Source organism: Pistacia vera, unplaced genomic scaffold, assembly GCF_008641045.1.
Source record: "Pistacia vera cultivar Batoury unplaced genomic scaffold, PisVer_v2 Contig343, whole genome shotgun sequence".
Taxonomy (NCBI): Eukaryota; Viridiplantae; Streptophyta; class Magnoliopsida; order Sapindales; family Anacardiaceae; genus Pistacia; species Pistacia vera.
Window position 1 is genome coordinate 1,003,849 of NW_022196161.1, and position 13,457 is coordinate 1,017,305.

The 13,457-nt window shown below is 35.2% G+C and overlaps 2 protein-coding genes and 1 non-coding gene across 3 annotated transcripts; 1 reads left to right on the forward strand and 2 right to left on the reverse strand.

Moving 5' to 3' along the window:
- Positions 1–5,363: 5,363 nt before the first annotated feature.
- LOC116138642 (G-type lectin S-receptor-like serine/threonine-protein kinase At2g19130) lies at positions 5,364–8,092 on the forward strand. The gene has a single exon (XM_031424340.1). The coding sequence runs from the start codon at positions 5,403–5,405 to the stop codon at positions 7,800–7,802; it is 2,400 nt and encodes a 799-aa protein (XP_031280200.1). The 5' UTR covers positions 5,364–5,402; the 3' UTR covers positions 7,803–8,092.
- A 2,804-nt stretch (positions 8,093–10,896) lies between these two features.
- Positions 10,897–10,979, reverse strand: TRNAL-UAA. Its single transcript has one exon. It is a non-coding gene; the product is annotated as a tRNA-Leu (tRNA).
- Positions 10,980–11,038: 59 nt separating this feature from the next.
- Positions 11,039–12,578, reverse strand: LOC116138676 (proton pump-interactor BIP131-like). Its single transcript, XM_031424364.1, has 6 exons — positions 12,487–12,578; positions 12,238–12,394; positions 11,923–12,090; positions 11,656–11,823; positions 11,411–11,509; positions 11,039–11,317 (listed from the first exon to the last, which is right to left on the reverse strand). Exons 2-6 carry the CDS (start codon positions 12,358–12,360, stop codon positions 11,039–11,041), a joined length of 837 nt encoding a protein of 278 aa, XP_031280224.1. The 5' UTR covers positions 12,361–12,394; positions 12,487–12,578.
- Positions 12,579–13,457: the final 879 nt, after the last annotated feature.

Below are 13,457 nucleotides of genomic sequence, written 5' to 3' on the forward strand. Positions count from 1 at the left end.
CCAGCGTATCAGATTTCAGTTGGTGTTCTCAGTTTTAGGAGCCGTATATTTATTCCTTAGGATGCTAAGCTTAGAAAGAGGATTTTTGCGGAGGCTCATGACACACCATATACTGCACATCCTAGAGAAACCAAAATGTATCAAGATTTAAAGAAGAGTTATTGGTGGCCAAGTATGAAGAAAGATATCAGAGAGTATGTAGCAAGATGTCTGGTTTGTCAATAGGTTAAAGCAGAGCACTAGAGACCATCAAGACTACTTTAGCCACTTAGCATTCCTGAATGGAAATGGGCAAATATATCAATGGATTTCATTACAAGCCTTCCAAGAGTTCAAAAGGGTTATAATGAGCTATGGGTGATAGTCGACAAATTAACCAAATCAGTGCATTTTCTTCCAGTAAAAGACAGTACCACCTTAGATCAGTTGTCCCAGATCTACATCAAAGAGATAGTTAGACTGCATGGGGTGCCCAAGACAATAGTATCAGATAGAGATTCCAGATTTGTTTTAGCTTTTTGGACTAGTCTACAAGGAAACTTGGGTACTAGGTTAGCATTTAGTACAGCTTACCACTCACAGATAGATGGCCAAATTGAGAGAACCAATCAGGTGCTAGAGGACATGCTGAGAGCGTGTTGTATGGATTATAAAATGACCTGGCATGAGATGCTACCATTGATAAAGTTTGCTTATAATAACAGTTATCAGTCTACAATTAAGATGACTCCTTATGAAGCTCTATATGGTAGACGATGTAGATCCCCACTGCACTAGGATGAAGTAGGAGAGAAAGATGTTTTGAATGCAGCTCTTGGACCAGAGATAACTCAAAAAATGATGGAAGACATTAAGTTTATCAGGAATAGAATGAAGCAAGCTCAAGACAGACAAAAGAGTTATGCGGATTTAAAGAGAAAGGATGTAGCATTTTGAAGTGGGTGATAAAGTGTTTATTAATATTTCCCCCTACAAACGAGTAATGCGGTTTGGTGGTAAAGGAAAATTTGCCCTTAGATACATTGGCCCCTTTGAAATATTGCAACGAGTAGGAAAAGTAGTGTACCAGTTAGCCCTACCACCAAATATGGATAAAGTGCACAATGTTTTCCATGTGTCAATGGTTCGAAGGTATATCAGTGATCCCTCCCATATATTGAAAGTAGAAGAAGTGGAATTAGAGGAGAATCTTGTTTATGAGGAGCACCCAGTTCAAATATTGGACAGAAAAGTTAAACAGCTCCGAAATAAGAGTATTCCACTAGTAAAAGTTCTATGGAGGAATCATACAATAGAAGAAGCTACATGAGAAGTAGAGCAAGATGTACGTAATCGTTATCCTGAGTTGTTCAGTTGAATTTCGCGGACGAAATTCTTTCAAGGCAGTGAGAATTGTAACACCCACATTAAGGTAAGTAATTTTATTTATGCTCTAATACCCTTAGTTGGATTTCTTTGAAGTTACCTTAGACAAATGTGAAGAAAATTCCTTAAAACTTCATTAGGGGTAAAATGGTAGTTTCACTCATAATTAATTGAAAAAGTGGGAAGTGAAAGGAAGCAAAATAATGTGAAGAAGATTATAAAAATCAGGGTATTTTGGTAATTGACTAAAGGATGTAGATGGAATTTCATAAAAAGTGCAAGGGAAAAATGGGAATATATATATATATATATATATAAGGTTGCAATAACCTAAACCCTCGTCATTCTAACCCTTATTCACGCCACCCTTCACCCCCATTTTCTCTCAATTTTCTTCACTAAATTTCAAAGGAAAATCATAGGATTTGGCTTGGAGTTTCATAGATTTTCAATCCTAAAGCATTCTAAGGTAAGATTCTAGCAAAAGGAGTGTGATTAAACTTTAAAGTTTTAAATTCTTATGGTTTTTATATGATGTAGGTCCAAGAGGAAGAGACTTTTAGCAAAAGGAGGTGATATCACACATTCAAGGTAAGTAAACCTAATTTTAGCCTTGATTTGAGCAAGACTTGTGTAGTATGATTCTTGCATGTTTTTATGTGATTGTATGTGAGAATTGTTGGCTATTTTTGAAGTTGAATGATGTGTAATTTCCAGCCATGAGAAGTAGTGTATGATTATGTGATGATTTGGTGAAGTTATGGAAGAATTAGTGTCGAAATTTTTGAAGTGTTAAAAATTGTTGAAAATGGCCAGGTTTGATGCTATAATAAGTGAGTTTTTGCTCAAATTTTAGTGGATTTCGAGAGATGTGGAAGTGTAGCCAACTTAGTAGTTGTATGTGCATATGAATTGTTTGATGAAAATCCAAAGAGAAAATGCATGCATGAGTTGGCTAAACCCTACTGAAGGAAGGGTTAGAGAAAGACAAGAATTGTAGTAGGAAGATTATGGTTGGGCTTAACCAAGTGTAAATGTTAGTATTCAAGAGTGCATATTGTTATGGCAAAATTTAATATATTACTTGGTCATGTCAGTTCCATGAGAGTAGTGGCCCTTAGTGTTTGGTTCTAGTTACTTGAACATTTACTACTTCTTGAAATGCACATAGAAGTGTTAGAGAAGAATTGCAAGTTAAAGTGTTACTTTGATATGGCAATTGTGATAGAAGATAATGGTAGAATATGTCATGACATACCATTATGCCATAATGAATTTTCAAGTTTGTGTATGCGAACTTGGAAAGAACATCAAAGAATGGGCTTGATCATGCATATATTGTGCATATGATTTATATATAGCCTTGATTTGGTAAATGAGAATATGAAAGAATATGTTAGCAAAGAATGAGAAAGAAATAAAAGAAAATGACTTGTAGTTTTCTTTTAAGCTAACATGCAAGTATGTATGTTTTCTCATTTACTAAAAAATGCAAGTGTAGAATTTCCATAGCTTGGAAATTCATGTTGACATGTGCATAATATCTCTCTCTATTCTCTTTCTACATCATTTTATGTTTAAGGTTATTGCGATGGGGAACCCGTGAGTGTCAAAGATGCCCACATGCACGCCGCCATCAGTGAGCGGCATCAGCAGAGACATACAGTATTTGTACAGCCCGTCAGTAATGTATGTGGATGAGGACTATACCCAGCAGAGCATACCTACATGCACACCGCCATCAGTGAGTGGCCTCAGCAAAGAGATACAACATTAGTACGATCCGTCAACAGTGCATGTAGATGAGGATTGTACCCAGTATACACTCACATGGCCAGGGTTCCAAATCCATGCATCAACCTAGTCCGATCAGCAAACCAAAATAGAAAGAAAGAAATGAAAGAGAAACAGAGAAGAAAAGAAAGAGATACAACATAAGAGACAGATATCAGAAAAAAAAAAAAAAAAAAAAAAGTTCTTTTCTCAGGAAAGTTTATTATTCTGCATATGTATTATGCTACTTACATGATTCAGTATTTTTTATGTGCTCAACGATGTACAGTTTTATTCATTGTCTTTGCACGTTGATAAGTAGCAAATCAAAGTATCAGAAAAGAATGCAGAATATCAGAAAAGAATGAAGAATATTATCAAAGATTAAAGTGAGAAAAGGAAAATCAGAACATGAGTAATAGAGGAAAAATAGTAGTGCAGTTTGGTTTACTTACTGAGCAATAAGTGCTCACTCTGTTATTCTACTGTTTTGCAGGTACTTGATGATTTACGATTGGATGGGATGTCAAGAAGTGTAGGAATTTGGTGGCACTGTCCAACACTACCTTGTACTATCAGTTGTTTTGTGGATATGTTTATATGAATTAACATTAAAAATTATCTTCTTCACATTATTTTGTTTCCTTTTATTTCCTAATTTTTCAACTAATTATGAATGAAAATACTATTTTACCCCTCATAAAGTTTTAAAGAATTTTCTTCACATTTGTCTGAGGTAACTTCAAAGAAATCCAACTAAGGGTATTAGGGAATAAATAAAATTACGTACCTTGGTGTGAGTGTTACAGTATAGGTATCTAAAAGATTTTATTTCTTATTTTAATTATAATTCCTAATTCAATAAATCCTAATTTTATTTTTAAACAACGGAAACAAAATTTATGCAGTTAAAAGAGTTTGATTAAGATCATGTAAGCACAATGGAGATGTAATTTATGCTCTGCAATTATAAGTTGTTTTGTTAATTTTTCTTTACTTTTTTCTTCTTTTGCGCTTCTCCAAAATTTGTAAGTTATTTTGACGTATCTAAATTTCTTAATTATTATTCTTACAATCTTGAAAGTAAAAGCATACGTGAATGGATTTCATCTCTTGACATTACATTCAAGACAAGAAACATAAAATTTTAAATAAAAAGGTATTTTTGGGAGTAAGTAGGGTATAAAAATATTTGCATATACTAAAATATTTAAATGGGGTAAACTTAGAAACAGGGTCTTGAAAGATAAAATGTAGGGGCAAATAATATCAGTCTTTCTTATATAATTATATTTTCTTAATCAATTCTTATCATACAAGTATATATGTGGATGTGGTTGATTGGGGTCCTTATTAACCTATTGAGTCAAAGTCATCAATCGCAAAATTGGAGGATAAGATCTGAAATGAACGGAGAAGGAGGCCTTCACCAACCATGAAGAGATAAAGTACAATCTTCTAACTTAAATAATTAAATGTTGAAATATCCATCTTTATCTCAAAAGTCTCGTCACATGTAATAAGTTTGTCACATGAAATTTATACGACCAAATTCTGATGAAATTTCTTGTAATATCAAAAGCTTAAGCAGATACGTTTAAATATGATAAAAACAATTTAAGTTATAAAAATATAATAGAATTTTATTTTTAGGATTTATATGTCGGCATTGAGGTTATCTATTATATTCTCATGGTTTAAATAGGATAAAAACATTTTTGACTTTGAATTAATATCAATAGTGTCTACTGAGGCGGTTGAAAATGGTACCATTAATTATATATGAAAAAACATTTTTGACTTTGAATTAATATCAATAGTGTCCACTGAGGTGGTTGAAAATTGTATCATTAATTGTGTATGGATATGTAACCACCAATAGTGCTAGTCTTACAAAGAAGCCTACAAAGGAGGCATACAAAGTTAATCTCCACCCTTCATCTCCATCATTTCTCTCTCTCTCTTTCTCTTTTTCCGTTTTTCTTTTGTTTTTTTCTTCACTTTGTAAGCTTCTTTGTAGACTTCTTTGTAAGGATATACTTGTTGATGTAGCCACTATCACCTCACGCTGTAGAGACAGCTAAAGCCGACAATAGACACGCTTCATTTAGTCAAACATTATTGGAATTTATATTGTGGTATGGGAAGACTTTGAGAAGCAAATTCGGATATTTTTTTTTTTTTTTTTTTGGAAAAGTCATAATTTAATTGGAAAGAGTATATTATTATTCCAATTTAGCTGGCTGCTACAAATCTGCAAAGAAATGGTTATAATAATCAAGAAAACATGGCTTTCTGTGTGTTTGCTGCTTCTGTTGTTTCTATTTTTCGTTTGTTTCTCTGAAGGATCTGATACAATCTCACCAGGCCAGTCTCTTTCAGGAAACCAGACGTTAATCTCTGCAGAGGGAATATTTGAACTGGGTTTCTTCACTCCAGGGAACTCTCGCAGCTACTATATTGGCATATGGTACAAATCATTTCCTGATAAAACAGTAGTTTGGGTGGCAAATAGAAAAACACCAGTCTCAGATCCTTCATCTTCAGCATTCAAACTCTTGGAAGATGGAAACTTAGTACTACTCAACCAGAGTGGGGCTACAATATGGTCTACGAATTTGTCCTCCAACGATATTAATTCTACTACAGCACAGCTTCTTGATAATGCAAACTTTGTTTTAAGAAATGCATTGGATTCGTCTAGTACCGTATTGTGGCAGAGTTTTGATCACCCAACCGATCACTGGATCCCTGGTTCAAAGATTGGGTACAATAAACGTACAGATCAAAAACAAAATCTAGTTTCCTGGACGAGCCCTGAAAATCCAGCGCCTTCAATCTTCTCTATCGAAGCAGTTGGATCCAGTCATGTATTACTGTGGAATGAGACTAAACAGTATTGGACTAGTGGGGAGTGGACGGGAAAGATTTTTACCCTTGTTCCTGAAATTCAGACGAATCCTTATGTTACAAATATGACATATGTTTCGAACGAGAACGAGAGCTATCTTACTTACGCGTCTGCCATTCCTAATACTCTTACTAGATTTGTGCTTAATGCCTCTGGGCAGTATAATCAATTTGTATGGAGAAGTAATTTTGACGGGTGGAGACCGCTCTGGGCGCGACCAACACAACAATGTGAGGTTTATGCTTTCTGTGGACCTTATAGTATCTGCGATCAGCAGCAAGAACCTCTTTGTGCTTGCTTGGAAGGATTTGAACCAAAAATGGCAAAGGGTTGGGAGCTGGGAGATCATACAGGTGGATGTGCGAGGAGAGTTCCTTTACAATGTGATGATGGAGAGAAGGATAAGTTTCTTGTGATGCCTAACATACGCTTCACAGAGAGCTCAAAGTCTTTAGCAGTCGACACATTTGAAGACTGTGAATTCGCATGCTTGAGCAACTGTTCTTGCAACGCTTTTGCTTATGATAATGGGTGTTTGATCTGGGAAGCAGATATCTACAATCTAGAACAACTTGCATCTAATAGTATGACTGGAAGACATTTACATCTTCGAAGTGCGGCATCGGATTGGGTTGGAACGAGAGGTAAGGCAAAAAGAAACACCACTTTGATTGTTTGTACAACAATTGCAGCCTTCATTACTCTGTTTGCCCTTGTCCTGGTAATTCTGTGGAAGAGACGATCAGCCTCAGATGCTGGTTCATTTAAAGCAGTGGAGCATTCTTTGGTGCTTTTCAAACACAGGGATTTAAGAAGCGCAACAAAGAACTTCTCCGAAAAACTTGGTGAGGGTGGTTTTGGTACTGTTTATAGAGGTACATTACCAAATTCAACGGCCATAGCTGTTAAGGAACACAAACGTCTAAAGCAATGTGAGAAGCAATTCCGCGCAGAAGTGCAGACTATAGGAATAATCCAACACATTAATCTTGTTCGCTTATGTGGATTTTGTGCCGAAGCTTCAAAAAGATTTCTAGTTTATGAATACATGCCTAACGGTTCTCTAGAATCACTTTTGTTTCGAAAGAGTCCCAGGATTCTAGACTGGCAGAGTAGATTTAGAATTGCCACTGGGACTGCTAGAGGACTGGCTTATTTACACGAGGAGTGCAGAGACTGTATCATACATTGTGATATCAAGCCTGAGAACATATTGTTGGATGCAGAATACAACCCAAAGGTGGCTGATTTTGGTCTTGCAAAGCTCTTTGGGAGAGATTTCAGCCGGGTTCTGACAACCATGAGAGGAACGAGAGGTTATCTGGCACCGGAATGGATCTCAGGTGAAGCTATCACAACGAAAGCTGATGTTTTTAGCTATGGAATGCTTCTTTTTGAGGTTATATCAGGAAGGAGAAACCTACATCCCCTGTTAGACGAGGGGTTTGATGATTACTTTCCTCTGCGCGTCGCGAATACAATTTACCAAGGAAAAAATGTACTTACCTTGTTAGATGACAGGCTAGAAGGTAATGTCATTGTGGAAGAGCTGATTAGAGCTTGCAAAGTTGCTTGTTGGTGCATTCAAGATGATGAGAAGGATAGGCCGACTATGGGGCAAGTAATTGGAATTCTAGAGGGTCTCTTAGAAATGGGCATGCCTCCATTTACAAGGTTTTTCCAACTCCTTCAAGATGGTCCAGCGAAATCCAGAGTTCACCTGGAGATTTCTTCTTCAGATTCAAGGGCATAGGTTGATGACTCAATTATCTTTCAATCTTAAAATATATCTAGAGTAATTTGGATGTTCAATTGCTAGTATTTTAGTTAGAAATATGCTAAAGTTTTTTATTTTATTTCATTGGATGTTCAATAAAATAACAGATCCTCTGAACACTTTTTAGTTAGAAATATCAACATTGTATCATTAAAGTTTTTTATTTTATTTTTTACCTTAGGAATGTGAACATAGTAAATTTACTATTGATTTCGAGGCCATGGTTGCCTACTATTTCAATCGTTATAAGACAACAAATCATAATACGCCAGAATATACATACCAGTAACTTGTTCTGTTCCCAAAGATATTTAACCCTCTTTCTTCACCTTTTCAATAAGCTTTTTGGCATCTTAAATTTTGGACTTCACTTTCAGGTCTTCCGCTGCCCCGTTGATATTTACAAACTACTTGTTCCCCACGCAAAGCCATATCAACTCATGAACCCATGATGATAAGTTTGGTGGTGTTGTCTTTAATTATTCTTTTGTGGCTGCAGAATTTTATTTAGAAGAATGTAATACGCATGAGCCCATACAAAAATTAACAGAAGATAGTGTAAATATCCAGGATGGATAATTGTAACACAAGATCCAATCAAAAGTATTGAGGCTTAGTGATTCAGTGAACTAAAACTCAAATATGGACGAGGTAAGAGTGTCAATGGGTTATACATGTAGATTTAGGACCCCTTTCCCAACCATTTGAGGAAGCCTTTGTAAAGGAAAAAAAAATAGGGGTTTGGATATATATAACCAACTCAATAATCATACTTTTCTAAAATATACAAAATTTATTTACGGGACAAATCTAGTTGTCAAATTCAATGACTTGTCAATTATACTCTTAATGAAAAAACAAATGATATATTTTCAATAAATAACACTAGACTATGCTAGATTCGATAACTTAGATCGAACCTAGTATTTAACTGTATGCTTAAATAGTTTAATTAAAACATACTAGACTATGCTAAAAGGTGTTAGACTTGGTAATGTATTTGGACTATTTTTGTCCTTGTTATTGTCATAAAGAGCAATTAAGTTAAATTATGTGATTTTATGGTTATCTATATCTTTTAAAAAAAAAAACCTTTAACTTTTTAGAAATTAAGATTATTAAACATGGTTATACAGGGGAATACTTTTAAAAGAAATAGTAGTTTAACTACTTTTTGGATTTAACTCGATTATTTTCAAAGTTTAAGTTTCTTTCAATGTACTTACTAGTTAGGAGGTGTTTGAATTATATAATGTCTTATTATAGAGAGATGTTATATTAACAAAAAAATAAATCACCTTGAAAATTACTGGGAATGTTTTGAAAATGTGTTTGGTTAGTTTGAATAAATTAGTGAATAATATGTTTGATTGGAAAGATAAATGGGTGGGTATGTTATATAAATTACTAAATTACCCTCCTTTTTAAATATTAATATAATATTATTTTTTTGAATCGTTTCTTTTAACCCTCTACATTTAAAATTTTGCTAAAACACCCCAACCATATAAAATTTTAATTTGTAGCAAAATCACCCACACCAACCCCAAGCCACTGTCGGTAGCCAACCACCACTACCGTCCGCCATCGGTAGTCGATAGAATGGCATACGACTAGCCATATATGATCGACAGTGCACCGACAAAGCCATTTCCGACCGTGGATCACAAATTCATGGTGGTTTTATGGCAAGATCTATGGTCATTTCACAGCCAAAGATGTGGCCGTGAAAAGGTCAGATCTTTGGCCGTGAAATGCCATGGAAACGGCCAGATCTCTCCGTTTTCGGCCATGAATCATAAATCCATGACTAGAAAAGGCCTTACCAGCATACGACCGACCAAATCCCACCGGTCATGCACCATTACAACAACTGACGTTGGTGGCTGAAAGTGGTAAGTAACAGCCGGCGGTGGTCTTGAGTGGTTAGGGGTATTTTGTTAACTTTTAAACTTTTTTGTGACTGTGGTGTTTTAACTAATTTCTCAAATGTAAGGGGCTGGGCTAATTGTTATTTGGTATATATTTGAGGGTAATTATATCCAAAATGGTATTTAATTAAGGGTAAAATAGGTATAAAAATCATATTACCCCAGTAATGTTTTAATCCCAGCGATGGGGGAGGCTATCAGATTACCCCTCACATTACTAACAGTAAACACTATTTGCAATAAAAATTCCCGTAATATTTGATTACTTATAAACCAAACATCGAAATCTTACAAAATAAACGAAGATTACTCTCATTATCTTATATGCTCTGATCCAAACGCACCCTTACTGGTACAATGCATTTCACCCTTTTTTTTTTTTTTTTTTGGAAGTCCTCCAAAACAAGTCCAGCTATTTAATAGCGTTTTAACATCTTCAAATGTAGAGATGGCAATGGGCCCAACATTTTCGGGTACCCGGCCCGGCCCAGCCCGGCCCGAAAGGGGCGGGCTTTACCCGAGGTTGGNCTTGAGTGGCTAGGGGTATTTTGTTAACTTTTAAATTTTTTTGTGGTTGGGGTGTTTTAACTAATTTCTCAAATGTAAGGGGCTGTGCTAATTGTTATTTGGTAGACATTTGAGGATAATTATATTCAAAATGGTATTTAATTAAGGGTAAAATAGGTATAAAAATTAGCTTACCTCGGTAATGTTTTAATCCCAACGGTGGGGGAGGGTATCAGATTATCCCCCACATTACTAACGGTAAACACTATTTACGATAAAAATTCCCATAATATTTTATTACTTGTAAACCAAATACCGAAATTTTATAAAATAAATAAAGATTACCCTCATTATCTTATATGTTCCGGTCCAATCGCACTAGTACAATGCATTTCACCCTTTTTTTTCTTTTTTTTCGAAGTCCTACCAAACAAGTCCGGCTATTTAATAGTGTTTTAACATCTTCAAATGCTTCGTTTTGAAGTTAATAGATAAGAGAAAAAGGATATTTATCATTAATTGTAGTGTCCTTTTTCTTAACTAAAAACCATGTTGTTTAATGACCTTTTCACTAAAATTAAAATAAGCTTGCACAAGATAAACCAACGGTGGGAAAAATAAAAATAAAAAACTGCTGGCTGTGGGGTTCGAACCCACGCGCACTTATGTGCAGAAGATCTTAAGTCTTCCCCCTTAACCTCTCGGGCAAACCAGCTCGATGAATTAAGGGGATCATAATAATTTTATTTATAGAAAATGATTCTCATGAAGGGCTCAACGGTTTCTTGCACTCTTCTTCTTATTATCTTTTGGCCTGGATGGTTCAATGGGATTGAATATGCAACCACTACAATGCCATCCTCTTGTGCGGCAATCTATACAGCTACTCTGCTTCAAGTATCTTTGAGTCTCCAGAACTATTGGTTCCTCATTCAGGTTCCTCATCCGTCCATCCCAACTCAATTCACGGTTGTTAAGTGATTCTAAAGTGCTTTTCTTATAATTAAGCTGCAACTCTTTGATTCTGTTCCACTCAGACATGAATGTATCAACCTGGTGTTTCAAAAATGCAATAAGAAGATGTTAAAGTAACCATAAGTCAAAGGCTCAGAACCCAAGCTCAACCTCTAGTAGAAATCAACACACCTCTCGGAGTGACAGTTCTTTAAGGCCTTTTACATCTTTCTTTTCTGCAAGTTCTTTGGCATTACTCATCACTGAAACGTATCTGTTATATCTGTTATTCTGAATTATGCGAGGAAGCAAAAACAAGGAATTGGAGATGTCACATATTTGGAAGAATACTAAACATAATACGACAGATTTTGTGTTACTTGCATTAGAGGCGCACACGTGAATGCTAAATAATAAATTGGGATTAAAACTATTACCGCCTCATTTTGAGCCTTTTCTAACATCAGTTCAAATTTAATGTACCGTTCCACTTGTCTCTGTTTCAGCTGTAAATTCGAAATTTGAACCATATTACAGTCTATATCTTTTTCTAGAGCCTTCAAATCTTGCTGAGCATGTCTGATTTTCTTGTGTATCGCTATAAGCTAAATTGAAATAGATAAAAATTTTAAGTTGATAAGAAAATTAACTAATAAATTCCCATTGAAATGAGGTTGCAGAAGTACTTGCAGTGGGAATCTTACTCCAAATTGGACTTGAATAGCTTTTCTTGAACCTAACGGGCTCCGAATTTCTCGGTTTTGAATAGCATATACAATGGCTTTCTTCCCCGCCCATTGAATCTGTTGGATCTCATTGAGGATCTTCTTGTCCCTATCTTTATTGTTGGTTTGGGATTGCATTGGGCGATACTTTAAAGTCCAATAAAACAAACAACAATTACATATAATGTAATCTAATAGATTTAACCAATTAGATCCACGCACAAACTAGGAATGCGACAACAAATAAATAAATAAATAATATATATATAAACATGAATAAATGTCTAACATTACCATATTACTGAATTCTCTAACCGGCGAAAATGAGTCAACAGCCTCACTCTGTTGGGTTTCCTTAATCTCTCTCATGAGTTGCCTTTCTGTAGCCAAATTGTTGGTTCTGTGTCGCATCTGCATTTCAACCGCGCTCAGTCAATGTCAGTGCACGGTGCTGACCCAAAAAACAAATGCCAACCAAAGATTTGCAATAATCACAAAAAGGAACAATTAAATTATTTTACTTGATTCAGTGTTCATCCTTACATGGCTAATAAGTTGTCTTGACGAGCATGAATTAATCTCCCCCCGTCTGTATGCATTTTTGGCAGAATTCAGAGCTTCTGTTTCTCTGTTATCTGTTAGCTGTATCCAGGACAGAGTTCGTCTGATTTCATCTTTCCTATAACTTAAATATTGGAGTTCTGAAACCACATGGGATCGCTTTAACTGTCCATAGATTCATCAGTACAATTAAATTCTGAGATGGTTCTTGCTATTTCATAAACTAGCACTTGAAATTTATGCTATCTATTTCAAGCATCACAAGGATCTTTCATCATGCATTTGAAGCTTACGTACCTGTTTTGTTCCGAGTTCCTCGTTTATAGAAAGTTGCTCTTGATTAATCTTTTTAAGCAGCTGTTTAACCTCTTCAATTCTGCATTTTACATTCTGATCTTCACACGGCCGGAACTTGATAAAGTAGAATTGATGAACTTTCTTCTCAACATATCCACTTGGTAAAAGGCCCTGATTGAGTTGTTTGTCAATCGCAATATCGTGCAAGTAACTGGTATCTTTTTCACTCTCAAAAATGCGAGAATTTTGCATAATTCGAGTTCCCATGACCTCCATAAACCGGTTTATGCTGAAAGCTAGTGATATTCTGCATACATGCGTCAATTTTTCATGAATCAAATAATTCAACACAGATTACAAGAAATGAATTACATTGGGAAACGTCTTAAAACAGTAGAGTGATCTTCAATCTTACCACTAAAGATGACTGAAGGGATACTTAATTACAAAGAGAATAACGTGCATTATAAATAATATAAATTGACAGATGATAATCCATATAATAAACGAAGGAAAATGATAGAGTTACCGAAAAGTTTATACCGAATTTGTATACTAAATGACGAGACAAAATCCTGACCGTTGATTAATATTAACTGATAATAAATCAACGATCAGGATTTTACCACATCATTCGGTATACAAATTTAGTGTAC

Coding starts and splice junctions, on each gene's coding strand:
- LOC116138642 (XM_031424340.1), top strand. CDS start 5,403: ATGGTTATAATAATCAAGAAAACATGGCTTTCTGTGTGTTTGCTGCTT.
- LOC116138676 (XM_031424364.1), bottom strand. CDS start 12,360: ATGCAGATGCGACACAGAACCAACAATTTGGCTACAGAAAGGCAACTC. Junction 11,510..11,655: donor AAAAGGCTCAAAATGAGGCG/GTAATAGTTTTA, acceptor CGCATAATTCAG/AATAACAGATATAACAGATA. Junction 11,318..11,410: donor AAGAACTGTCACTCCGAGAG/GTGTGTTGATTT, acceptor TTGAAACACCAG/GTTGATACATTCATGTCTGA.